The sequence below is a fragment of the Biomphalaria glabrata genome, chromosome 9, assembly GCF_947242115.1.
Source record: "Biomphalaria glabrata chromosome 9, xgBioGlab47.1, whole genome shotgun sequence".
NCBI classification, from domain to species: Eukaryota; Metazoa; Mollusca; class Gastropoda; family Planorbidae; genus Biomphalaria; species Biomphalaria glabrata.
In genome coordinates, this window is record NC_074719.1 from 21,962,643 (window position 1) to 21,990,389 (window position 27,747).

General features: G+C 36.7%; 1 protein-coding gene across 2 annotated transcripts in view; it reads right to left on the bottom strand.

Moving 5' to 3' along the window:
* Nucleotides 1-15,229, bottom strand: part of LOC106053016 (uncharacterized) — a 37,440-nt gene extending 22,211 nt beyond the window's left edge. Inside the window, exons 1-5 of one of the 2 annotated variants that reach the window (XM_056040832.1) lie at nt 15,125-15,229; nt 8,430-8,575; nt 7,942-8,143; nt 3,516-3,661; nt 1,379-1,577 (exon numbers count right to left, since the gene is read on the bottom strand). In XM_056040832.1, the coding sequence (XP_055896807.1) occupies nt 1,379-1,577; nt 3,516-3,661; nt 7,942-8,143; nt 8,430-8,561 (679 nt within the window). In that variant the 5' untranslated portion in view covers nt 8,562-8,575; nt 15,125-15,229. Of the gene's footprint in view, nt 1-1,378; nt 1,578-3,515; nt 3,662-7,941; nt 8,144-8,429; nt 8,576-10,312; nt 10,491-15,124 lie in introns of those variants that run through there. The other variant, XM_056040831.1, reaches the window with a different exon arrangement.
* Between the last annotated feature and the right edge of the window lie 12,518 nt (nt 15,230-27,747).

The window sequence follows — 27,747 nt, forward strand, 5'->3', positions numbered from 1 at the left end:
GTTCTAAACTAAGCTCTAAGCACCCATTCAAGCAGGCAGGCTTTGGCGGATCAGCGCCTGTCTGGGGGCTGCCTAGGTTGAGGCGGGCAGAAGCTGATCAGTTGGCGCGAAGACCTCTCCCACAGTCAACGACAATCCGTGGCGTCCATACATTGCGGTAATCAAGTTGAACTTGTCACTGTTGTCTCCCCTGTTGTTTTAGCCGCTTTGCAGCAGTACCAGAGTTTCCTCTCCGGGAAACATTCCTGGGCCTTAGATAAAGGTGTCATGGGTGGCCCATGCTTCCATCTCTCGACCTTGCTGATGAGATCCAAAGAAAACCCTAACCCTAACCCACAGTTGAAACTCCCAAAGCCTAAGAGGCTTCATTACTGATTTTTCCTCGAGGTTATTTCCTGAAACCTTATTACCGCGAGACAGCGGGGGTTTGAAGTCAGAGTACCCCTTACTAGGCTAACGAGCTCAATCTGCCCGAAGCTTCCGGTTTTGTGAGGCCAGGCATCCTCCTTTATCCCATTCATTTGTTAATAAGAGTAGTTTCGCTGGGCTTAGTATCTAGGCCACACACGAGAGGCCAGGTGCTGGTCTTAGTTGTCAGAGACTATCTGAGACGCATGCCTTTAGGATTATTTTATAGACAATGAGAGCTTATCCTAACTGACATCCCCGACCATGACAACCTTTGACATTTTTCTACAGGTAAACAAGCTCATACCCGGTTACCCATGTAGAGGAGATGGTTTGAATCCTGCCTCCTATTTAAGGGTTACTACCAAGTAAACAAACTTCAGTGTCAATATGTTGACATAACGTTTGTCCTGACTTAATTTGGTCACCTGTCAATCTATGAACTCAATATTATGGACAAATACATAGGGAGTGGGAGTCGTTCATCTCTACCTCTGGACTTAGTGACTTAGTAAATTAGCCCACTCAAAGGTCAAGACAAAGTAATATAAATTAGCCAGGCATTACTGTTATGTAGGTAATGCGCTTTTATAATTATAAGCATATAAAGAAACGTTTCATTTCTATGTATAATATCAAGCAGTTTAGTCATAAAAGTTAGGTGCATAAACATATATTTATAAAGCCAATTATTTTATTCTATTTACGTACTGGTTCAGTTCAACGTAATTGATACAAGACTTATCGGGCAAGAGGAATGTATTGGGGAGCACTTTCATTTTAACACTATGGAACATTTATTGTCGTTTATTTCTCGACTTACTGGCTACAAAGGCGTGTGCGCTTTTTCTCATGTACTTAACACTTGACGATAAAACACAAATTTGATATGTGGAGAAAATTGATTAAAATACATTTGTACAAAGAAGGCATGTTTTAAAGTGCAACTTACATGACATTGTAAACTTACTATATTTGAATGGCTCACTCAACGGAGAGATTTCTTTCCTCCATCTGAAATCATTGTCTAGAACTGACACAGAAAACTGATAATGCATTGGGCCATCATGAGCCAAAGATATCCTGGGCATATGGCTAAATAAAAATGTAATTCTGATCTTGTTGTGCTCCATTGAAATTTGTTTTCCCAGAGAAACATAAACGTGTTCCTAGAATAAAATTATCAAAAATCTTGACTATCACTAGTCACTAGTATCTCTAGTATCTCTAGTATCACTAGTATCACTGGTACCTATTCTACAAGAGATAGCATATACATGACAATAAATCTCTATATATAATTCTCTTCTTCCCTCAAGAGTTTGGATGAGAAGCAAGAAGTAAAGGAAAGATCACTCTCTTATTTCTGTGGATAGTCACTCCAAGAAAAAACAAGAGGGGGGGGGGGGAAAACACGTGGGTATTCACACACGTCGCTACGGATGGCTGCGCGCTGGACTGTCAAACCCTGTCCGCTCCCATCCCCTTTCGTCTTGCGGGAGGTTTGGACTAGGAAGTAAACTATCTTCAACTCTGAAGGAACATCCAAAACATGTAAAACATTTTACAAACAAACATTTTACAAACACTAAATAGCAGGGACGGACTTGAGCATTGTGGGGCCCTTTTCGAAATGGATTTCGCGGAACCAAGTTTGGGTAGGGAAGCGGATAATAAGTGAAATTTAAGAGTTTGTATTAGAAAATAAATTCGTCTATGCATTTTATTTATTCTTTACTACGTACAGAATTACTTTTACGAGCCTTGCGTGTAGCGATGTCATACAGTATATCATAAGAATTCAGTTTCCTACATTCCCGCTCAATAACAAGAATTACCAAATGTTTCAATCTATTTTTGAGAATTGTTGACCTCAAGTAATTCTTCATTTGTTTGAGGCGTGAGAAGTTTCTTTCACCAGATAACACAATTACGGCTAATGCATAATGCCTTTTTTATTTATCGCGAGTAAGATTGGCGTTTTCCATATTGAATGACACCCAAAAATGACAATTTTTGTGAATATAGTTCCGTATATTTTAAGGACTTTTTCGTATATTTTGTAATTTTGGGATATTTCCAGGAGCTGATGGTAAATCGACAGGAGGGCGCGGGAAATCTGTTTTAATCTATAATATGGTTTAATTTAATAATTTATACACCTAGAATTAGCGCGGGTCTTATGAATATACTGGGTAAACTGCGACGCACAGGTAGCAGTCGCCTAAGGACGGCCCTGCAAAACAGCGGCGAATGCTACGCCGCCAATAGACTAGTATAATATAAATCATAATGATAAGTACAGAAACACAAATACTTTCCAGAACTTTGTCGTCGCCAGCATGCTCTAGTTTGTGTGTTAAATAGTTGGCTAAAACATTTCTTCATCCTTTAATACAAGGCCCACATTTATACACCTCATGCTGGCTCATGCATACACTTTTGGAAAGTGAATTCAGGTAGATATTTGCTCTATACCTCCCCAAGAACAAATTGACCTTTAGACAACTCAAATTATAGCTTAGGGCCCCAGCAAAATATTCAGTACATAATATCTTAACTTATAAAGGACCACAAAGATGCTCATATCTGAAATAGCTAAGTGATTTGTTTGCATTGAAAGTACGTAATGGGACTTTAAACAATTTTTTTTTATTGTTTCTTTATTTCTCTAGCAAAACCTTAAGAAAAGCTTTCAAGCAACATTGAGAGTTACGGCAGCGATTGGACAGTGCTCTCTCTTCAATATCAGCTTTTTTTTTTAAGTAATTTTTTTCATATTTTGCTTGTTCACAAATATGATAACCTTAATGTTTAGTATTAATATTTTAAAGCATATGAAGCTTGATGAGGTAAAGGCCTCTACCAAAATTTTCTTAGGGCAACCTTACTAAATTTGGGCACTGCTTTCACAAAGTACATAATAACTCTACTTCTTTGACATTTTATATAGTTTATATATCAGTCTCCTTTCAGTTGTAACAATTCTTTTCTTACTCTTTCAAACTTATTCTTACATACTTTAACCTAATGAATCATACGAACTTGATATTCAAATACTTACCTGTACCTAATTAATTTTATGTACATCAATTTTAAATACTTACTTTAACTTTGTATGCCAATTGAGAATTTATTTGTTGGTAAGTGGCATTGGAAAAACATTCTAAACAAAGATTTCGCCTGCATACTTGATATCTGGGAGTTTCTGATCTGTCATAATCAGGACTACCACAAACAAAATCTGGAGCCTCTGTTTGGAAATACAGACGTACAAACAACTGAATTACAACAGCTTTAGAATCGTGAATTATTTAATTTACAGATAATTTACAAATATTAAACAATTCAAGCAAATATGAATAGTAAAGGCATCAAGATCTCTGCAAAGAAAGGGTTATAACAGTAAAGTAAATATTTTGATTGTATGCTTAAAAGAGATTTTTTCAATGTATAACTTAAGGAAACAATTACGAAAGGTTATTTTTGTTCTTTCTCAACAAAGTCTATGCTATATTAGACTCAAGTAATACGGCTCCCTAAGTGTAAGTGTATGTATTTAGTAAGGATCGTGCTAACTTTTCTCAAATATCATTATACTTGCTTGTAACGATTTATTTGTTAATTGAGTTTAAATGTCCAACCAACTTAAACTTTGATATACATCCTGTTGTTTAATACTATAGTAATAATGTACTGTTTTACTTTTTAATAATGTTAGACCCTGGATTTCGTTGTTGATCAGATAACAAATTATATATTGTTGCATGACGTGTATTGTACAATTGTGTCTCGATGTCATTATCATTGTCAATACCTTTGGTTACCCTACACCTATTACCAATAAGGTCACTCAACGTTTCGGAATGACATCATGTTTAAAGAATGACGTAATAAGGTTTACATGTCAGAGGACACAAGAAAAGTATGACAAAATACCCAAACAAATGCAAAGTATCGGGCGAACTCATCCCAGAATGAAATCCCCATTACTGTTGCAATCTTTATTCTCTGTAATCATTACATTAGTATTCTTGGTGCAACTAACGGGGCTGTGCAAGATCTCATCGGACTGATGTGTGCACTATCGACTTGTAATACCAAATCAAGACTTTATACTTGTGTGGGCAAACTAATTGAAAATGATTCAAATTTGGTTTAAACCTATGAAGAACAGTCACGTGTATTAGAGCAATGGCTTAGTTTGTAAGAAATCACATTTAGCGATTAAAACCTTCAGCGGAGATTATTGTGTTAAAGGTTTTAGAGGATCTAAAGTAAAATAATAAAAATAAAAATAACAACAACAACAAAGCTTATAATAAGTGTATTTGTATCAATTAGTATGGATCAGTCATGTAATTACATTTACAATAGATTTGTGCTTTGGAAATATGTTTACAATAGTTTTTGTTCAGCGCAATCCCATGCTTTTAGCTTTCTAAATGTCTTATGATCCTATCACTTGTATTAACCATTGGTAAAAGGGATGAAGTAGTTATTTGTGTGAATGCTAGAGTGATCGCTTTTGAAATGCATTAAAAAAGTACGACTTAAATTCGAACTCAGGGTTATAGCCTTCTCAATGAGACTAATTCAACTTATCCCACATCTGTTAAGTATACTTTCTTTTCCTTGTTTCATAGAAAGCAAAATAATTAATTTCCAAAAGTGAATTAATTTATCTGTAATTTCTTTTATTAATTTTTATTAATTCTAATTTTGTCACGTGCAAGAAATAATTTAACAAAATTTCAAGTTGATCCGAAATTGGATGTGGGAGAAAAACGAATACACACTTTGTACCAGACAGAGCGAGTTGATAGAAGCTTTGTACCAGACAGAGCGAGTTGATAGAAGCTTTGTACCAGACAGAGCGAGTTGATAGAAGCTTTGTACCAGACAGAGCGAGTTGATAGAAGCTTTGTACCAGACAGAGCGAGTTGATAGAAGCTTTGTACCAGACAGAGCGAGTTGATAGAAGCTTTGTACCAGACAGAGCGAGTTGATAGAAGCTTTGTACCAGACAGAGCGAGTTGATAGAAGCTTTGTACCAGACAGAGCGAGTTGATAGAAGCTTTGTACCAGACAGAGCGAGTTGATAGAAGCTTTGTACCAGACAGAGCGAGTTGATAGAAGCTTTGTACCAGACAGAGCGAGTTGATAGAAGCTTTGTACCAGACAGAGCGAGTTGATAGAAGCTTTGTACCAGACAGAGCGAGTTGATAGAAGCTTTGTACCAGACAGAGCGAGTTGATAGAAGCTTTGTACCAGACAGAGCGAGTTGATAGAAGCTTTGTAAAAAAGAAAGAAGTATTAAAGTTCGAAAACATTGTATTTTTTCTTACCAAACACACACACACACACAATGACTAGTTCAAAACTTGATCTAATTTACGATTGTTACGACCCGTTTTAGCTCACTCAAAGTATCACACAGGTTCGAGCATTTCATTATTAAATTTAACATTTAAATTATCAAGTTTCATAAGCTTAGCCCATAGAGCACTAAAAATACTACCACCACCACTCCAATCAAACCCTCACTGGCACCGACGTCACATTTTACCTTCCCTATCTTGATACGTGCCACACTAGACTCTTGACAAGAGTACACTCCCTTTACCTATCTTGATACGTGCCACACTAGACTCTTGACAAGAATACACTCCCTTTACCTATCTTGATACGTGCCACACTAGACTCTTGACAAGAGTACACTCACTTTACCTATCTTTTTTTGCCTTCCCTCCTATTCACTGGACCTCCCCTCCTCCAAGCCAGGTAACGTTTTCCCCTGTTGACCCCCCCCCCCCTTTCCCAACATTTTCGGGAACGTCTGGTTACTTCAAAGGCACACTCAACGCCTCGGGCAACAGTTTCCCTGATCGACTAGAGCTAGCCAGTGTCAAGACGTAACCTCCCTTGCCCCTGGCCAAGCCCTGCTTATCTCTCCTTCACCTTTTCTGACCGCCTAAGCAGGAAGACCAAGAGGCGCGGGCGGACCAATTCCCTGGTCTTTCAATTCGCACGGGAAACTTTCATCTCGGTCATGCGGGGAATTCTTTCTCAAATGGCGCCAAATAGTCCTCATCGCATTGGCGGCTTATCGCCCCAACGCTCTTGCTCCATCCCCTTTTCATCTATATCCGGACAAATTTCGCTATTCTCTCTTGAGAGCTGATTAGGAGCGGATCGATCACTTTCTTGGGCTCTACGCATTTTCATTCCCTTTTTCTTTCAGTTTGAATTGGTGGTATGTAACTTAGTGAAGTGCTTGAGAACCATTTTACTTAGTTGTGTGTATATATTTGGGAATTTATTTTCTACATTATTTGGCTACATATATTTGTGTATTCCTTATGGATAATGTAAGTAGATTACTTTTATGTTTATATTTTGTATCATGACCTTACGGCTAAATTTTCAAGTCATCCTCTTTATCTGGACTAGAATTTATTGCTCAATTTTTATTTAGCTCTTTGGCCTTATTATTAATCTATCGCTGATAATTTATAGCTCACCATGAGCCTTGCGTATATTACTATTGATTAATTCCTTATCAGGGAATTATCATAATATTTCTTTAACATGTCATATTACCAAGTATGTATGTACTTTCATTACCTTGTAAGGAATCCCATGTTATTTATGTATTCTATTTTACCGGCCATGTTGGCCAAAATATATTACTTATGTTAAAGCATGGGCGAATATCAGTTGTTGATCTCCCCTTCCTTTTCATCTCATTCATGTCAGCGATATATGTAATTCCTATTCACCTTGGCTGGTGAACATTACTTGTATTGCGTTTTCGTTTATTACTACTTGTTATTTCCCATTATGGGGTCTCCCATTATTATTATTTTCCTTGATGGGATATGATATTTAATCTGTTAGTTCCTTTTGCTATTTACGGAAATAGCTTATGGTTTATACATTATGCTAACATTCTGAAGATGTCTTTCCCTGTCACGTGATTAGTGCTAACCGACTTGTACATCATGTCGTTGCATCTTTTATCCTTAGGCAACTTCCACAGGGTGACCTATCAACCTACCACGTCCAAATGACAGCGCTAACCAAATACTCGCCACTGGCCTTGCTTACAGTAGCCGAAGCTGATCACTGCCCTTAGGAAGAGTTGGACGGCACACGGCCTGGACCCACTATACCAGCCAATCAGAAGAAAGCCATCAGCACCAGCAACACCTGTCTCCTTAAGGCAGCATCGGACACATGAGCTAAGGAAGATAGCCTAATGACACGCAGACCACTTGGCTCTCAAATCCAATGATGATATACCTATATATGTAAATACACTAGATCTCATCCCAGTCCATCCATTATTATTATACCTTATTTCCCTGTGTATAATAAACCTGTACATATTTATACATATACATCATTTGTGGCCTCTATTTGTACGCTGTGACTGTATGGAAATTTGTGCATGTGTGGTTCTCAAACTATGAACCCCCTAGACGCATTATAACGACTAAATTTTAAACCAGCTTGTCACAACGATCTTACTGAATTGTTCAGGTGCAGTCCAAGGATTGGTCTCATTGGTCACATTTCCATCTTCCTCTAGAGCTGACATTGAAAATTGGAACTGTACTGGACCATCAAACAGACTAAATCCTAGACTATCATTGAAAGGGAATGTGATCTGAGTCAAGTTGTCTTGAGTTGAATAGAGAGCATTGTCTTTATCCAGCGTCCAAACAGTCTCCTGGATAGAGTGTTGCAAGAGAATTTATTAGCTCAGTGTTTGCATTCATTGTCTTATAAAACATTATTGTATCGGGTATCTTAAACATATTTTTTTTAAAAATTAATGAAATCCATGCACACAAAATCTAACCTAGTTTTAGACACAAAAAAGCAATTAAAGAGAAGTAAAGAATGAGGTGAAGTTCCTAACGCACCGTGTAAATGGTCACAACAAGATTTCAACATTGAGATATTTGGCTGAAAATGCTACAAAAGTCATATAAATGTGTCAGCTGTATACCTACATTTATTTTAACAGCCAATGTGTAGTTTAGTTCCTGGTATGAAATCTTAGACTTACAATGTACACACCTACTGTAAAGACATTCATTAACCGCTGTAGTTTCAAGCACGTCATAGTCAGGTCTGCTGCACATAAAAAGTTGTGGCTCTTAGGAAAAGAAATGAAAAAAAAATTGTTATTACTTTATTTCTAAGATATATATAAAGAGAGGGGGATTTAAAGACTCTTATTTGTGGATGGGCCTCTGGTAGTGCCCTGGTAAGAAACTGCGGTCTGGTCTTCATAGCTGTCTCAAGTGTCTTCACAAATACGTCTTTCTGCAGCTGTCGGAGTTGCAGACACCTTTGGAAGACGTTTTATTGAGAATGAGACACAGCAGTTGGCTATTAAATCTTATTTACACTTATTTTTAAGTACTCTCAACTTCGAAAACTGCCTATAGTTCTTTGTTGTACGTTTAGGAGTTGAAATGTCTTACGCAGTGAAATAAAAAGTTTGTATCGATGGCCTTAATCTGCATATCCGATCAATTAAAATTGAAAATATTTATATAACTTCAATGTCTCTACTTGCATTTTTAAAAATGTTATCATATTATTATTATTATTTCAAAATATGTGGCGGGCTAGATTTAACACATTAGTGGGCCGAATGTTGCGCGGGCGTTAGTTTGGAGATGACTGGTCTACACTCTGTGGGTAGGAACTTAAATGTAGGCCTACTTGTCACGTAGCAGTCTAGTTCTAATACTGCCGTCTTCTATCTACCAGCTCTGATTGCAAGCTAGATGTTTCAGAATGAAGCCTGACTTCTTAGAATGGGTCGTGTCTAACGACCATAACAAGAAACTACTGTGACGTCATGATGTGCTGGGCGTGGCTTATTGAAAGATAGCAGAAGAAAGAACGAAGCCAGGCAGTCGTGATCGAGACGACTTATGCTCTTTTGAGATGTAAAGTCAGTACTATAATTGTATCTAGTTCTAGAACGAGCTTGAACGAAGATAGTTAACTTTGTATAATTTTCTTGTTCATTGTGTATTTTATTCAAGTGATTCATAGCACCAGAATCAAAGTTTTGTATTTATTTGAAGGATCTTGATTATTTGAATTACTAAACATAATTTATTTGAATTACTAAATATAATTTGTATTTGAATCTCATGCATGAAGATCTTGTTTGAGTGTTTAGTAGATATTTGAAATAGAAATCTTCACTAAATCATAATATCAGAAGAGCATTGTCTGATCAACACAATCCTATAGTAATATCAAGACATCTTTACATCGAAAAGAAAGATCTTCACATCTAGCACTCAAATAAAACCAGCATTCACAGTACAGTTATAGAACGAAAAACAAAAAAGAGGCATAGAGAGATAATGAAAAAGAGAAATAGAGCAAGAAAGAAAGAAAAAGCGAATGAGAAAAAAGAGAGTGAGAAGATCAAATCTGTCTATAAATAGAAATATGAAATAGAAATCGGAAATCTCATTACGATAATAATTTGTTTAATTCGTTTTTTAAGTGAAAAACAAAGACAAGTGATTCTGTTACATTTTATGACATTTTTTTTACATAATAAAAAAAGATGATTTTAGTATGCCTGTCCATCAAAGGATCCGATAGGAGTTTGAGTGATAACACAGACTCTCTTTTAAATCTTGTTTTTTTTTTCTTGTATTTTGTTTGTTTGTGTATTGTCAGACTTTCCCTTCCTCCTTGAAGATGGTAAACGAAGATGGGTTCTGGATTATTTCATGTTTGGTCAAAGATAAATACACTATCATTTTAAATGCCAAGACTTTTTTTTGGAATTTTAAACATCTAAGATATATATTTATTAAACTAATACAAAAGAAAAATAGAGTTTCAGATTACCAACCTGTGAAATGTAAATTTACAAAGAATATGCCCAGTATTAGAAATAAATGCGCCATGTCAGAAAAATAATTATAAGCTTAGTGCCCAGTCCATTATGTCTAATCTTGAAATCTATTTACACTAGTCATTGTACGCTTTATCTTTTCATGGGATGACCTCATTGCAGCGAAGTTTCCACATTTCTGCATGCTTTATAATCACATAGTTATCAGAAAAAAAAGTACAACTATTGAAGGACCTGCTTGTTGGACTATAGGACTTGTTTAACACTTTATCTTATCGCCTTTTTTTTTTCAATACGTAGTAAAAAATTATTGCGTCCTATAATTACGATATCGATTGATCACAATGAAACAGTTAGAATGTATGGTCTCATAAGATGTTTACCTGGTCGTGTAAATGCACTTTTGGCTGTAGTGACCCTAATCCCAGGTTTAAATCGTACCCGCTTCTGTCCTTCTGTAAGAGGCTAAAGCTAGCAATAATACATTCAATTCACATCTTAAGTATTGCTATAACCCTAGTGGCGGACTGAAAGGGTTAATGTTTGTGCGGCCTACTGACACACATGATTCAGGCCATCCACACAGGTCAAGGGCTGGTGAACAAGGGACATTACTGCTAATGCACGCATCATGACCAATGTTATGGTCATGTGACCAGAAAGCCTTTACAGACGAGAGACAGTGTGTTAGAAAGGACAGTAGAGTCCAGGACAGCAAGCAGTAAGGACTGTCTGCTACGAAGTGAGTCCTTGAAAATGTAGCTGTACGAGCTAGAGAGACTTGTAGTGATTAGTTAGGCAGTTCTGTTGTGTAGCAAAGCATTTGAAGTTACTGTAGCCAATTGTGTTTATTGGCTGTTGTTGATGTAATTGTAAATAAACCGCCACCTTGTTTATTGAAGCTCTTGTTGTCAAGTGGATGTTTTAGATGTGCTGTGTTGTTGGGCAGTGTTTACAGAAGGCTTGATTGAGAAGAATGTAACTGTATAAAAATAAAGTCAAGTGATGTCCTTGCCCTTCTACTGTTTTGCAAGAAACTGAGCAGACTTCTTAACTACAAAATTTTAACTGTGTTTTTGTTTCAACTGAGATTAAGTTAGTATCAGTTTTCTGCATCATTGTTTCTCTTATCAATGCCATATTGAAATGAGAGATGAGTTCTTGTTTACATCCTAGTTCTAATTATCGACCATCTTCGATTTCCTCTATCTTTAAGCGTGTCTCTGTCCTGTGTCTCATGGTGCACAGTCTCGGACCTAATGACAGTGCACAATGTAGGGTCATAACACTGCCCCTCCCTAGTCATGCTCGTCCCGAACATGACCAGATTGACGACAGTGGGCAGTGGGGTTGTCATTGTAGATGAACTTTTGGAAAAATTGAAAACACACTGTCATTTTCAGCCATTTCAAGAGGGTATTCCATTCTACTCATGTTCATTAACCACATGATCAGGTTCCACTGAAATTGAGTCCCCTAGTTTTTATTAACTCTGCTTTGTGAAGGCGGACGTACACACGTTTGTCAAGTCAAGACCGGTTGATAGTTTCATTGGCATTTGCAATGTTCATTCGAGGTGCTGCCCATACAGTTTTTACTAAATTTCTGTCTACAGTTATGAGGCTCAGAATGACCCTTTGTAAGTACAGCTAGGTTCACTGTAACCGTACCCAACGTTGTCTGGTTTTGTCAAACCCATTGAATCAAGTACATCAACAGCAATAGTTTTACTCTGATTAAAGGTCTCTCCTCTAGTTTTTTTTATATACCTCTTTCTTTTCAGGTTTGCACATAACGTTGAGAAGGTTGTCAGTTTCCTTACCTTAAAAGCAAGACTCATACGACTTCTCATCATGATCACCGACAGTGCTGCCACCAACAAAATCTTCGTTGTAACTACCCGTACAGCCACAACAATGATTGGTTGCGGTTTCATTCTCCGCTCTTCTATGATGTAGCTGGCCTTCCAGTTTGTCCCTTTAATGAAATCAGTCTACTGACAGATAAGACCATTTTGGTATGAGCGTATGTTCCACCGATAAGATTCTTTTCACCTGAACGCCTTCCACACTATCATCAAGCAATGGAAACTCTATGTGTCCATAGTGTACAGTTTCTCTTCCAATGTTTAGAGATAACCCAAATTCCTGCATACAATCTACACAAAGGATGCCATCGTCAACAACCGTGGCGATCAAACTATCATGAATAAATGGTTCGACTTCCATTTCTTAGAGTTAAGCAGTATCTGTCCTAAAATAGTTAAAAGTTCGCCACATGCTTTTTAAGAGCGTAGCCGTTCTTTAGTATTATTTCATGATCTCCGATCAGACTGGGTCTAACTATTGACCACGTAGCCCCTGTGTTCAAGAGGAACTTATAACAACCAACATCAATCTTTACTTGCAATTTCAAGGTTCTGTTTTGTTCTAACACTTAAAAGGGGAGGTTATTCTCTTGTGACACTTAGTCTTTGCTTCCTAAGCCCAATGGATCGTAGCGGTTGACGTTCTGGCGCACAACCTTGGCCTTGAGACATTATGTAACAGTTCCTCCGTGCATGACCTGGAGTATTACAATTATGTAACAGTTCCTCCGTACATGACCTGGAGTATTACAATTATGTAACAGTTCCTCCGTACATGACCTGGAGTATTACAATTATGTAACAGTTCCTCCGTGCATGACCTGGAGTATTACAATTATGTAACAGTTCCTCCGTGCATGACCTGAAGTATTACAATTATGTAACAGTTCCTCCGTACATGACCTGGAGTATTACAATTATGTAACAGTTCCTCCGTACATGACCTGGAGTATTACAATTATGTAACAGTTCCTCCGTACACGACCTGGAGTATTACAATTATGTAACAGTTCCTCCGTGCATGACCTGGAGTATTACAATTATGTAACAGTTCCTCCGTGCATGACCTGAAGTATTACAATTATGTAACAGTTCCTCCGTACATGACCTGGAGTATTACAATTATGTAACAGTTCCTCCGTACATGACCTGGAGTATTACAATTATGTAACAGTTCCTCCGTACATGACCTGGAGTATTACAATTATGTAACAGTTCCTCCGTACATTACCTGGAGTATTACAATTATGTAACAGTTCCTCCGTGCATGACCTGGAGTATTACAATTATGTAACAGTTCCTCCGTGCATGACCTGAAGTATTACAATTATGTAACAGTTCCTCCGTACATGACCTGGAGTATTACAATTATGTAACAGTTCCTCCGTACATGACCTGGAGTATTACAATTATGTAACAGTTCCTCCGTACATGACCTGGAGTATTACAATTATGTAACAGTTCCTCCGTACATGACCTGGAGTATTACAATTATGTAACAGTTCCTCCGTGCATGACCTGGAGTATTACAATTATGTAACAGTTCCTCCGTACATGACCTGGAGTATTACAATTTCAACACGGTAGAGTCTTACTATTACGTATTGAGGTCTGATTTAAAAAAGTTTCCACCATTCTTCGAATCAGCCACCATCATACGCCATCCAGTATCTTTCGTATGTTGGCCTACCTAAACTTTATTTATTCGAAAACAAAATCGTTCAATATCGTGTGCATAGGTCATAAAAGGAAGTGATTTGGTCAAATATGTAGCTACGCTGATATACAATCATGACTTTGGCGCAAAAAGTCATTTGTTTTGTTTATTTCGAGTTAGGTTTTGATTTAGTGACAATAGTGTCATGATCAAAATACAGACTAAGAAAGTAGATTAGTAAAGAAGAAAGGAAACAATGCACATTTTTAGAGTCTTCCGAAGTTTAGAACACGGGGAAGGCTTTGGGTCTAGGACGACAAGAAAAAGTCCCATCATTAAATGTTAATGAAACTGATGTTGTCAACTCCTCGCTTGGCTTTGACTCAACACATAAACACATATATCTTTCAATACATTCAAAGAGACGCCAGAGATGAATTAACAACAAAATAGAACTTTAATAAAAGTAATCAGGATAACTGTAGTTGTAGACAACTAGTAAATGTGCACAACTATGAAAACTGACTTCTTTATTACCTACACTATACGACTAGGCTCTAAAGCTCAGGCCTCTGGCAACTATAACAAAACTCCAAGCGCTGTCACTCTGTCCCGACCAATGAACCAATGAAATAATAGTAAATAATAAAAAATAAATATAGACTTTTTAAAATCTGACAACCAAGGTTCTATTCGGTGCTGTTTACAATACTATATAGCAACATAGTCACCACAACTGGGATCACTTTTAATTGACGCATGAAATGCGTAGGAAACGTAAAAATGTTTCTTTTTATTACAAAGCTTATATAAATTCAAAGTATGTTTGTCTGTCTGTCTGTTTGGTAAAAAGTTGAAACGTGTTTTGTTTACCTCGCCGCATTTCTGATTCTCGGCTCAAGTTTACGTGGACTCTGGCCAGCACAACGACCAACCGCCTTTACATTTCCCCAAGTAACGTCAGGTACCCAATAAAATTTTGATGAACTTAGAGGGCCAGAAAATCCCGAAATGAAAAATCCCAGTATTCACCAGGATTCGAACCCCCGAAACCCGGTTCGGTAGCCAAGCGCGTTACCGCTCAGCTAACGCGCCTATTGTTTATTGATATCATTTTACGTATATCAAACTCGTTCATCTCAGTGATGCCCAAAATCCAAAATACGGCCTGCGGGCCAGATCGGCCTGTGACGAGCCTCTATTAGGCCCACCAAAACGTGGTTACAAAGTTTAGAAAATCTCCCCACCCAGTTGAAAAATAAAAGTTTGAAAAATGTATCGTTACCTTTATTAGGGCCCTCACTTTTCTCTGATAAATTGGTACCATATGTATGTCTTTAAGAAAAGGGAATTTTCTATCAGAAAGGATCTTTTGTTTGTGTAGCATGATAATAAGCCAACACAATTCTTGTATAGAGAACGTGTACCTGTTTCAATACAAAACACATAGAAACAACATTAAAAAAAAACTCGACTAAAAGATTGTAAAACTACGCTTAGAGATTGGAGGATCGATAGGAATATTGACCAAAATATGACAAGAAACTGAATTAGTGGTGAGGCTAGCTTCTATGCTGCTCCTATTTAAAGAATATAAATGAATACATTTTCCAACACGTAGATAAAATAGATTAAAGATGAAATTCAAATATCCCATTTTATAAATGTACTTGACCCATGGGTTGGTAATAAAATAGTGTCAGGTCAATTTCAAGTCGTTTTTTTTTACCTTTATGTCATGACACCCGTGACACGTGTGTTGGAAATTAAAATGGCCCGCAGGTGGAATTAGTTTTGGCCTCACTGATCTAACTTATTAGTTCATTTTATGATGGACTAAGGTGTTGCCACGCATACCGCCCTCCAAGCTAGTGCAGAAGGTGAGCCCTGTTAGAGACTAGACTAGGAAGGTGAGCCCTGTTAGAGACTAGACTAGGAACTTGAGCCCTGTTAGAGACTAGACTAGGAAGGTGAGCCCTGTTAGAGACTAGACTAGGAAGGTGAGCCCTGTTAGAGACTAGACTAGGAAGGTGAGCCCTGTTAGAGACTAGACTAGGAAGGTGAGCCCTGTTAGAGACTAGACTAGGAAGGAATGGTGACATGAAAACTGGAAAAAGTTTCCTAAAGGAATAAGAAAAGTTCACAGTAAAATTTTAAACTTTAAACAAGTAGAACTCGAACTCTTTACGCAGATGTGGCAGCAAAAAGATCTTCTTCCTCACCACCTCGGTTTCCAAGAAATATTATGAAATAATGTCTTTTTAAAAAAAGTGACGAAACCACTAGCATTAAAACTGATTTTCTTGGTATAATTGAAATTCAATACCCTGCAAGTATTGATGTTCTAAAATAGAGACTATCACTGGAGATGCATAATTAGAGACTGGATACAAACTACTGAATACCTAAATAGGACAAAATGAAGACAAAAGAAACAACCTAAACCTAGGATGTATCAAAAGAGTAGAGAAGCTTTCAAATCAGACAGACTAGTAATTAAAACAATTGGACTTGGAACAAACGTTGACTCAATGATAATGTAAAGATATTGAAAACTAAATATGTTTTGTAGGACACAGGGTTGAAGAGAGGCGCAGGGAACGGAAGGCTCGAGATTTTTTATTTTTTTTTTGACATCAGAGGGAGCTAACCATTCTAAATGTGTTATGACAGTTATTTAACAGGAACATTTTTTTCCATTGATATACAAAACCCTTGTTACTTAATTGTTAACGTATAATTAGAAAATGGTATAGTTTAATATTGATGACTAATAAGACAAGAAGATATTAAAAATTAACTTAAACTTTTGTTTTAACTTCAGAAAAGTGGAATAATTTGTAGAATAGTTGTTTAACTATCTGATAGGGGGTAATAACATATTGCAGCGTGGCATCACAAAAGTGTGTAATTTATTTGAACCAAGAATGTATTGGTCTGATGTTAATAACAGACTACACTGTTAAATTTGAACATTCAAGTCTTTAATGCACAAAGAATATCGTGAATGCTTCTATGGTTTGTAAAGGCAGGTAACTTTATTGTCAGAAGTATACCAGCAGTGGAGTTCTACAATGACGTACACAGCTACGTTTCTAGAAGTTTCTAGTCACTCTACTGAAGCAAGTGGCAGTTCATGGTTTAGACTGATAAATGTCACCATGTTAAGTACTCTGTTCAATATTCTAGGCATTGTCACCAACATCATTAACATTGCCGTTTTCTCTAAGCAAGGAATGAAGAGCACAGTCAACATTAGCCTCACGGCATTGTCCATCTCTGACCTCATGAATGTCATACTGACCGAGTGGGCGTGCATCGGGTCCTACTTATTACTTTTAAACAGCCCAGACGTGATCATTCTACCCAATGAGATCAATTACATGACAGGCGCGTTTCCCCACTCCTGTTTAACAAGAATCACTGCCTGGATCACAGTGTACATGACCGCAGAGAGATGTCTATGCATTGCCTTACCGTTCAAAGTCAAACGTTTAATAACACTAAAAAGAACTGCACTGGCCATCGCCACGATCTATTTTTTTAACATTCTACTCATGGTGCCAGATCTTATGTATTATAGAATCGACTGGAAATTCTCGCCCCTGTTTAACACAACTAAAGTTGGTATTGTGGTCAACAATTCCAACAGCCAGTTCCAAGGTATTAGTTTTCTGCTCTATACCCTAGCTCTGATAATATCTTTTATCTTGGTCATAATTTTAACACTGATATTAATCTTCCAATTAAATAAGATGTCGAAATGGCGCAGTGGTTCTCAAAACACGGACGAGCAGCCAAGACGTTTATTCCTTAAAGACCGCGTGGCAGTGAGGACAGTTCTGATCGTTGCGTGTGTCCTCATCATGACCTTCTTTCCAAACTTTGTTTTGTGTTGGCTGTCTTTTATTTTACCAGGCTTTAGCATCAATGGACAGTTCAGTGAACTTTATTTGGACTTTGCTTCATTCGTAGCTTTGTTTGACTCCATCAACGCCAGCACCAGCGCATTTGTATACTACAACATAAACTCCACCTATAGAAAAACGTTACAGGAGATGTTCTTCTTGATACCTAAAAAATGTGTTGAGTCACAATCGAGCATCTAGAGACATGTCAAATGAGTTTATAAATATTTCCACAAAGAAATAATCAAATAGTTGTATGCTTTAAACTAATTTTTTAATGTTTGTAACTATGCTTATTGTATGTTTTACACTGTTTCTCGTATGTTTTAAACTCACATTAGCTTAAAGACATTGTCAACGTTAAGTGCGCGTTGACGTAGTATTATACTATTACACATGAGACTGGTTACTGTGTCGCGAATGTCGTAGAATGCTGGGTTCGTGCTTCCTGGAATCACTCATGACACGTGGCAAACATAGATATTACAGAGTGACTTAAATCCACTTTGGCAGACAAAATATAAAGCTTATTTGATGACAATAATAATACTACACTTCTTGGCAGTTACATGATCCATTAAGAAACAAATTCACATCCGCATAACATCGGTATCAAATATATCCAACATGTTGAATTCTCCAAAATAGACTTCAAGTAACGTCCGCATCACAGCTGGTAACAGATACTTCAGTAATAACAGTACAGAATAATAACTACTAGAAATACATGTCTCAAGTGACCACTGGCTTCGACTGCCCAAAAGATACTTCTTAACTCAAAGTTACTACTTGACTCTCTAAGTCACTACTGTCCAGACCGGACCAAAAGATACTACCGACTGCCCTGGACCAAAGGATACTACTTGACTGATTAAAAGTCAATTTATTCATTCTTACTTCCTGTTTCTAAATCAGGAGTTTCACGTGTCTTTTCACCCTCATGACCCGAGGTGAACATTTAACAGGCAATGTCAACCGAGACTGTGACAGACATACATCCACTATACTTTGTAGTCTATACGTTGTAGTCTCTTCAATTACATCTTAAATTTGTCTTTCTGATCACGTGAATGGCTAGTGTCTAGTGCACCCTCCCCCCGCCACTCTTTTCCCCCATGCTGACATTTCGACTGAACCACTTCCAGATAGGTGAGCAATTATTTTTCACACAACTTTGAATTAAAAAAAAAAATATGTATAAATGAGTTGAACAAATGAGATTCTGAGACTAGAACAAACAAGAACAAGAAAAAAAATTCAATAAAACTTTCATTAAAAAGACAACACCTTTATACAACTCATAGAGCGATTGTTTTACTCGTAATAACTAACTATAACAATATTTCGTTTCAAAGCAAACAAAAAAACACGAAAAATATTAGAATTACATTTAACAAGATTACAAAGAGAGTTTGTGTTGTCACACAAACTCATAGGCGGCGCCCGTTGGAGTGTGATCCCTGTCGGATCCGCCTATTCGCAAGGAATATTCAAAACGTGATTTTGTTTTGATTGTCAAAAGTAATAATGTTTTAAAGATTCAATTGGCTATGTAAAAAAATGTTTTTTTCTGTAAAATGTTGTACATGTTTTGGATGTTTCTTCAAAGTTAAAGATAATTTACTTACTTATCAAAATCTCCCGCTGGACAACAGTGGATCGCGGCGAGCAGGGTATAAAACTGAGACCATCGAGATAATCATTCCAGCGCGCTAACTGCACGACCAGACATTGCTGTTAGCTTAATAACAAACTAATAGCCTATTATTGATAAAGAGGTATATTACACATTACGGCATGACAACTACCGGATAAGTACAAAATGTCACACCAGCGATTTTAGATAATCTTTTGGTATTGATTTGTAACTGAAAAAAAAAAGAACAAGGCAACGAGCTTGTACTTCGGCAACGTCTGCTCGATGTCCCAGCACAGTTACCAACAAAGCCATTGGCATTTTCATTTAAATGGAACTAGAAGGATGTAGATCTACCTAAATTAAACTACTGATATAGCACTCTTAAGATCTATAGCTACTAGATCTAGATCTAAACTATAAGAATAATGTAGATGTAATTTAGATAAGATTTATGTAAAAAAAAAGCCTAGATAATCTATTAATAGACTGAATGCAATATTAAATTTAAAAATAGTAGCTTAGTTTTAGTATTTTATAACATTGCAATATTGATCTAGACATTTGAAAATAAAAATCAACACTGTAAGTATAAAAATTGAAATCATAGTTTTTGATCTAGTATAAATCATGGCTGCCTGGTCGTGCGGTTTGCGCGCTGGTCTGTCGTTTGGATTTAATTATGGTCCCAGGATCAAACCCAGCCCACTCCCATCCCCCGTCTTCCTGTGGGTGGTTTGGACTAGGAAGGAAACATCTTTAACTTTGAAGGAACATCCGAAACATGTAAAACAACAAACATTCTAAACTAGACCTAGAAATTCTAGATCTAGAATCTACGATGGTTTTAATTAAAATATAAATCTAAATCTAGTTTAAAAAATCTATCTCTAGTGTAAAAAAAATCTTGATCTAGTGTAAAAAAATCTAGATCTATTGTTGAAAATCTAGATTAGATCTAAATCTTGCTATTATGTATTTTTTAAATACGAGTTGGATTACAAGGTTTAATAAATATTACTATACCGATTTGTTTTAGCAATTCATTTAAAGAATTTATTCCATATGACGTCAAAAGAAAAAAAATTCACTAAGCAACACGGCCTAGCTAGACTAAAACATGTCATCAATACGGGTGGGACCATCTAAAAAATGTCTTTATGAATACGAGCAGGCTCTCGAGGGTTCATAGACATTAGTGCACCGAGTTATTTTAGCATTAATTTAAATAATTAACTACATATTACGTCAAAGAAAAAAAAAATCCATTACGTCTGTTAGATAGCTAGTTTAGTTACGCACTATAGTAGACTGACAGAGAACGCACATTTTATAGTGACGACCTAGACGTTGGGGTCAGAGAGTAGGATAGACTTGTAAGTTCATTTATTGCTAGGCTCTCAATGGGGTTACATCACCGTTAGTGACGAAGTCGACAGTGGCCCATTCTGTATTAAAGTTTTTTTATATCGTTGATCTGGGTTTAACCCCCGTCAAGTAAAGATTTAAAAAAAAAATTTAAAAGCTATTGTTAATCTGATTTAACCTTCAATGTTCCTTCCAAAACGTCGCAGTAGTTTTATCTAAAATAGATTGTTCCAAATGAATGCAAACGAATGTTTGTATGTTTTCTAGCTTGTATAACATTTTATTTTCGTGCTTAAACGTTACAAAAACTCATTATCAATAATATGTTGTTCCAATGTTTTTAAGTGAATAGCATATACTTGCTAAATGAAAATCTCTATACTGACTTAATGTTTTATTAACTATAATGTTGTTCCAGATATTGTTTTATGACATAGAAATTTCGTCACATAAATGTTTGAAGTCGCATTATTAACTTATGTTACACGTATATTCTTTGACGAAATGTCACCATAATTTAATTATCAGTAACAAATTCTTCCGGATTTTTAACAAAAAACAAGTTATGTCAAATGACGTTTTTAAAAATATCGACAATAGGTTGTTGAGGATTTTAAAATAAGAAAATGTATGAATTTACACAATCAAAAAAGATCATGACTTGAATATGACCTGTCCACGGTCGGGTCTGATGGAAGCTATGATTTTGAGTGATTTCGCAAACTCTTTTTGTAATCTTGTTTTTTTTTCTTGTCACACTCAACTTTCTTGTTTCTAGAGAGGAAACTAAATTTGTAACCCTGTCAAACGTGAAGTACATGAAATAATTGATGCTATGTATCATGGGATAAAACTTTACTGCCTGGAAATCATTTGAGGCTATATTTACAAATTAATCACATCATAGAAAATACAATAATGACTCAAGATATACTTATCCCAAAGATGTCCAGAGCAGGGCACGCTTCTCCCGAGTACCCCAAGACGCACGACCAATAACTGACAAAAGATATTGTTGTAACTCTCTAAGGCAGGCACTCAACGTAAAGGCAGGCAACACAACACAGTGTAACAGGAAATAAAGACAGGTGTTTATTCACTAGGACAAACACATAGCATCCTTCAGCTTCCTCGGAGTCTTTCTACTAATTTACCAGTCCTTTAGACAGCAACCCGAATGTGGACCAACGACAGCCTTCCCCGCTTCGCTCCAGGTCCCTTCTACAACCTTCAGGCAGCACCAAAAGCTGGCTTCTTAGTTTCCAAACATTCTGACTCTTCACAATCCCTGATATACTGTTCTTCTCTCCATTCTGGTCTCTTCCTGTTTACGTTCACTAGTGCGCTAGTGCGCATTTCAAGCACTGGTGCAAGGCAGGGTTACAACAATATATATACAGTTCACAACACAGGTTCAGTGGTCAAGCTGGTAGCAGTGGCAACTAAACACGGTCTACATGCCCTTATATAAACCTTTTAAGGGGAATCACTCCTAACTATACAAATACTCACAAAAGTGTTATTTACCCATTATGTCACACCCCCACCTTAAAAATGCCCTTGTGAGAAAAACATTATTCACAAAACCACAAGGAAACTTCCATACTTACTTAACATTTCGCTCATAGAAGTATTATATTAAAGAGAGAGTTTTGTCTTTAAAAAATTTCGGAGGGTGGTTTAAAATAAAAATACCCCTTAGCTATGCTCTTGGAATTCGGAGATTGTCATTTGCATTATTTTTTTGTTTTGTTTTAAAGCATTAAAACCCATTGAAAGGGATTTTACTCAAACCCTCTTGGCTGCGCTGAGGCAATTGATGGTTTAATATTATAATATGTCACATAAAATAAACAAAATCAAAGCTAACAATCTTTCACAAAATTCATTTCAGTGGGATGTTAACCCCAACCCCCCCCCCCCTCCCGGCAACGCCCCACACAAACACATACAATAATTGAAGACTTGCTCGCTCAAGTTTGTAGAGTAAGTGTAATATATTTTTAATACATTCTCTTAACTAGTATTATTTCTGGGGGGGGGGGGGGGACGGGGTAAAATGTTCCTTTTTATTACAAAGCTTATATAAACTCACTCAGTCTGTTTGTCTGTCTGTCTGTCTGGTAAAAAGTTTAGACATGTTTAGACATTAAATCTGACAAGACATGAATCAAACAAAAAAAATGAAACAATTAGTAAATTAATTGTTGGTGATTTTTTTTTTATTTCGAAATAACTGAAAACTATCCACTTTAAACGTCACTACTAACTATCAAAATTAGTTTATCAAGTCTAGATTTAAAGGTTTATATTTGGACTAATCAGCAATAGCGTAGTGTATAGAAAAAGAGTTGTTTATTAAACTGAAAGTTACTTTAAAGTTTATTGATATACTTTTACGTAAATCCAACTCGTCCTTCTAACTTATAGGTTAAAACTAGTAGACCGGCGGCGTAGCATACGCCGCAATTTTGCAGGGCCGGCCGTAGTGTATTGCAACCTATGCGACCGCAGTGGGCTCCGCACTGTCATAGTTCCACGCTAATCCTAGGTGTAAATTATTAAATTAAAATAATTTTATAACTTATAACTGATTTTCCACGGCCTCCTGATTTACTGAGCTCCTGGAAATCTCATGAAATTGCAAAATATACGAAAAAGGCATGGAAATCTCCAGAAATTATTAAAATCTTTTGAAAACATACAAATCTCCTGAAATATATACACAAAAATTGTCATTTTGGGGTGTTATTCAATATGGAAAACGACAATCCTACGCATGATTAAAAAAACGGCATTATCCCGAAAATTTGGAATCTGGTGAAAGAAGCTTCTCAAGCCTCAAACTAATGAAGAATTACTTGAGGTCAACAATTCTCGTAGATAGATTGAAACATTTGGTAATTCTTGCTATTGAGCTTGATCTATATAGGAAATAGAATTTTTATGATATACAGTGTTACAAATAAACAGTGACAAGTAGAATTCAACGTATGACCCCGGCGAGATAACACAGCAGCAGGTGTTCTCTGGAATGTACATGTATCAACAAAGACAGGATGTGACGTGCCCTTACGTGTAATTCCAGAAGGTACTAGCAATATGTCCAGTGACAGATAGAGGTCACAACTTGTGACCCCGGCAAGATGACACTGCAGCCGATGTTTTCTGGAATCTACATGTATAAACAAAGACAGGATGTGACGTTTCCTTACGTGTTATTCCAGAGGATACTAGCCGTGTTTGTGCAGCTTTGGACAAGCAATTAGGGACTCTATATAAGCCAGAGAGTTAATGTGAAAGTCAGTCGTGAGTGAGTCGTCGGTACTGTTGTCTACTGTGCGAGACAGTAGAAGAGAGAAGTGTACGACTCGATGCAAGTTAACTAGGGTAGAGTTAACTGGAGTGGACTACTGTCGTTAAAGTCTAAACAGCGATCTACAATGGACTTGAGCCGTTACAGTCGATACATTAAATGTAAGACGTGTGCGGCTCTGATTCGGTAGACTTGAGTACGACTTGGTTCTGCTTTGGGAGACCTGGAGCGACACTGGGAAGTGTGTCGTTGGTCTGTTCTGTGGAATACGGCTCGATGCAAGTTGAGAAGAGATGAATGGCAACGAAGTATAGCTAACTGTAAACTGACAGATATTGTACAGTCTTCTACGCTACATGTTATAGTAACAAATTGTTAGAGTTAATAGTCAATAAAGTTATATGAAGCTGAGAGTTTAGTCGTGAAGTTCTTTGCAGTGTTTTTATTTGTGTGCCTACTAGTACATTTAGCAAGAAGATTAAGAAATACGTAACAACTGTATGAATTCGCTACACCCAAGGCTCTTAAAGTATATCTGTACGTAGTAAAGAATTAATAAAATGCAAAGACGAATGTATTTTCTAATATAAACTCTTAATTTTCACTTATAATCCGTATCCCTACCCAAACTGGACACCGCGAATTCCGTTTAGCATAAGGCCATACAATGGTTAAGTTCGGTCGTGCTATTTAGTGACAGGTGAATACAGATTAGATTACTTGTTCTCCACCCCCCCCCCCCCATCTTTTTTCGCCGCTAAATTTACGTGAGTTAGAAAAAAAAAGTCATCTTTCTTGGTCACAACGGTCTTGCCCTGCTATTTTGTGACGGGTGAATACTACTTCCCCCCCCCCCTTTTTTTTTTTCATAGGGTAACACTAGTTCGTTTGACTTGAAGAAATACAAGAATGATCTTACCTTTACTTCTTCTTGCGTGTCCAAACTCTTGAGCCATGAAGAGAATTATATACATAGATAGATTTTATGATTGATGTATGTGTTAGCATCGACAGTCTAAAATTTTGCAGCAGATCCAAATATTGGAATCGTGAGAAAAACGTATACAAGATTTTACTCTGAATTTAAAATTGTCATAAACAACAATATGTATTTAAATACTTTGAATTGTTTGTAATTTCTATTGTATACCACTATATGAAAGTTATTTTAAAAAATTAATTACAAAAACATATAGTGTTAGGCTATGCTAGTTTTCAACAAGGAATTTGCACGAAAAGTTTCTATAGCGTCAATAACTCTTAATAAACCAAGGACTAGGGATAGAGATGGAATCAAGAAAACAGTTCATAATGTTATAACCCTGCCATGCACACCAACTTTCAACCTAGTGCAGAAAGTGCGAACTGCTAGAGACTGGACTTGAAAGGAATGTTGACATGTAGAGAATAACGGAGTTCCGCCCAAGTCTAGAGCTGATAAAGAGGCTGTGCTCCAGTCAGACGTTGTTCTTGTGTTAATAAGCTTTTTTGTCCCAGTGTAGGAGACAGTTTTATAAACAAAGTGAACATGTTGCTGTTCGTTATCTAATATAATGGAATAAAGTCTGTGTGTATTTTGTATATCGGCCGTGTTGTTGATCTACTTCTACTTGTATCTATGAGCTTATTAACACTATGTTTTGGAAAATAAACATCTATATCGTTGAGTCGTCTCCTCTTAAGCTATTTTAATATGTTAGCGTTAAGTCTATTAAGAAGTTTTGGACTTACAGGCTAAAAAGACGGACTCTCTTCATTCAATGTTTATGAATCGGTCTTGTTTTGTTACATTGTTGGAGTTTGTCTATGTTGATCTATTAGTAGGAAGTGTATTAGTACCTTTGTTTGAACATAGCTTACTCTCGTGGCAACGCAGAGGTTTACAACAAAGGGCTGTACAGGTTTTATGTACTTATAAACTTTGATTCTATTTCTGTTATATATACAATCAAATGACTTGAACGACAGAATTCAAGAGAAATCTGTTTACATTCTGGTGTAATTTAAAACTGGAAACAGTTCTCTAACGGAATAAGAAAAGTTCACAGTAAAATGTTTAACTTTAAACAAGTAGAACTCGAACTCTTTACGCAGATGTGGCAGCAAAAAGATCTTCTTCCTCACCACCTCGGCTTCCAAGAAAGATTATGAAATAATGTCTTTAAAAAAGTGACTAAGTCATGATAAATTATCCCTCTCTGTATAATTGAAATTCAATACTCTGCACTCGTTGATGTCCTGTAATAAAGAGATACATAATTAGAAACTGGTAACAACCTACTGTATACCTAAATATGGCAAAATAAAGACAATACAAACATCATAAACATCTCATGTATCAAAAGAGTCAAACACTATAATCATAAAGTCTTGTAATCCAAACAATTTGACTTGAAACAAAAGCTGACTCAATGATTATGTAAAGATGTTGAAAACTAAATATTTTGTGTTGGGGACTGGGTGGGGAGGGGAAGGCTCGAGATTGTGTGTTCTTTATTAGACGGTAGAGGGAGCTAACCATTTAACATATGTTATAACAGTGGTTTAACAGAAAAAAATATTTTCCATTGACATTGCAAACCCTTGTTACTTAATTATTTACGTATAATTAGAAGAGGATACATCATTAGACGGAAGCATAAACAGTCAGAAAGCATACATTAAAATATTGTTAAATCTTTGTTACACCTTTAAAAAGGGGGAATAATCTTATTCTTCTATAAAGTCGCAGCATAAAAGGGTCTGCGTATAATCTATTTGAAGTGAATAATAGGCTGATACATTTGATGGGATATACTGAACACTCAAGTCTTTAAAGCACAGAGAACATCGTGAATGTTTCTATTGTTGATAAAGCCAGGTAACTCGAAACAAAAGTGGTGTCAGTAGTGTACCTGCAGTAGAGTGCTACAATGACATACATGGCTATGAACGAGACGTTTCTAGAAGTTTCTAGTCACTCTACTGAAGCAAGTGGCAGTTCATGGTTTAGACTGATAAATGTCACCATGTTAAGTACTCTGTTCAATATTCTAGGCATTGTCACCAATATCATTAACATTGCCGTTTTCTCTAAGCAAGGAATGAAGAGCACAGTCAACATTAGCCTCACGGCATTGTCCATCTCTGACCTCATGAATGTCATACTGACCGAGTGGGCGTGCATCGGGTCCTACTTATTACTTTTAAACAGCCCAGACGTGATCATTCTACCCAATGAGATCAACTATCTGACAGGGGCGTTTCCCCACGTCTGTGTAACAAGGATCACTGCCTGGATCACAGTGTACATGACCGCAGAGAGATGTCTATGCATTGCCTTACCGTTCAAAGTCAAACGTTTAATAACACAGAAAAGAACTGTACTGGCAATCGCAACTATCTATTTATTAAACATTCTACTCATGGTGCCAGAACTGTTGTATTACAAAATCGACTGGAAATTCTCGACGCTGTTTAACACAACTAAAGTTGGTATTGTGGTCAACAAATCCAACAGCCAGTTCCAAGGTATTAGTTTTCTTCTCTTTACCCTAGCTCTGATAATATCTTTTATCTTGGTCATAATTTTAACACTGATATTAATCTTCCAATTAAATAAGATGTCAAAATGGCGCAGTGGTTCTCAAAACACGGACGAGCAGCCAAGACGTTTATTCCTTAAAGACCGCGTGGCAGTG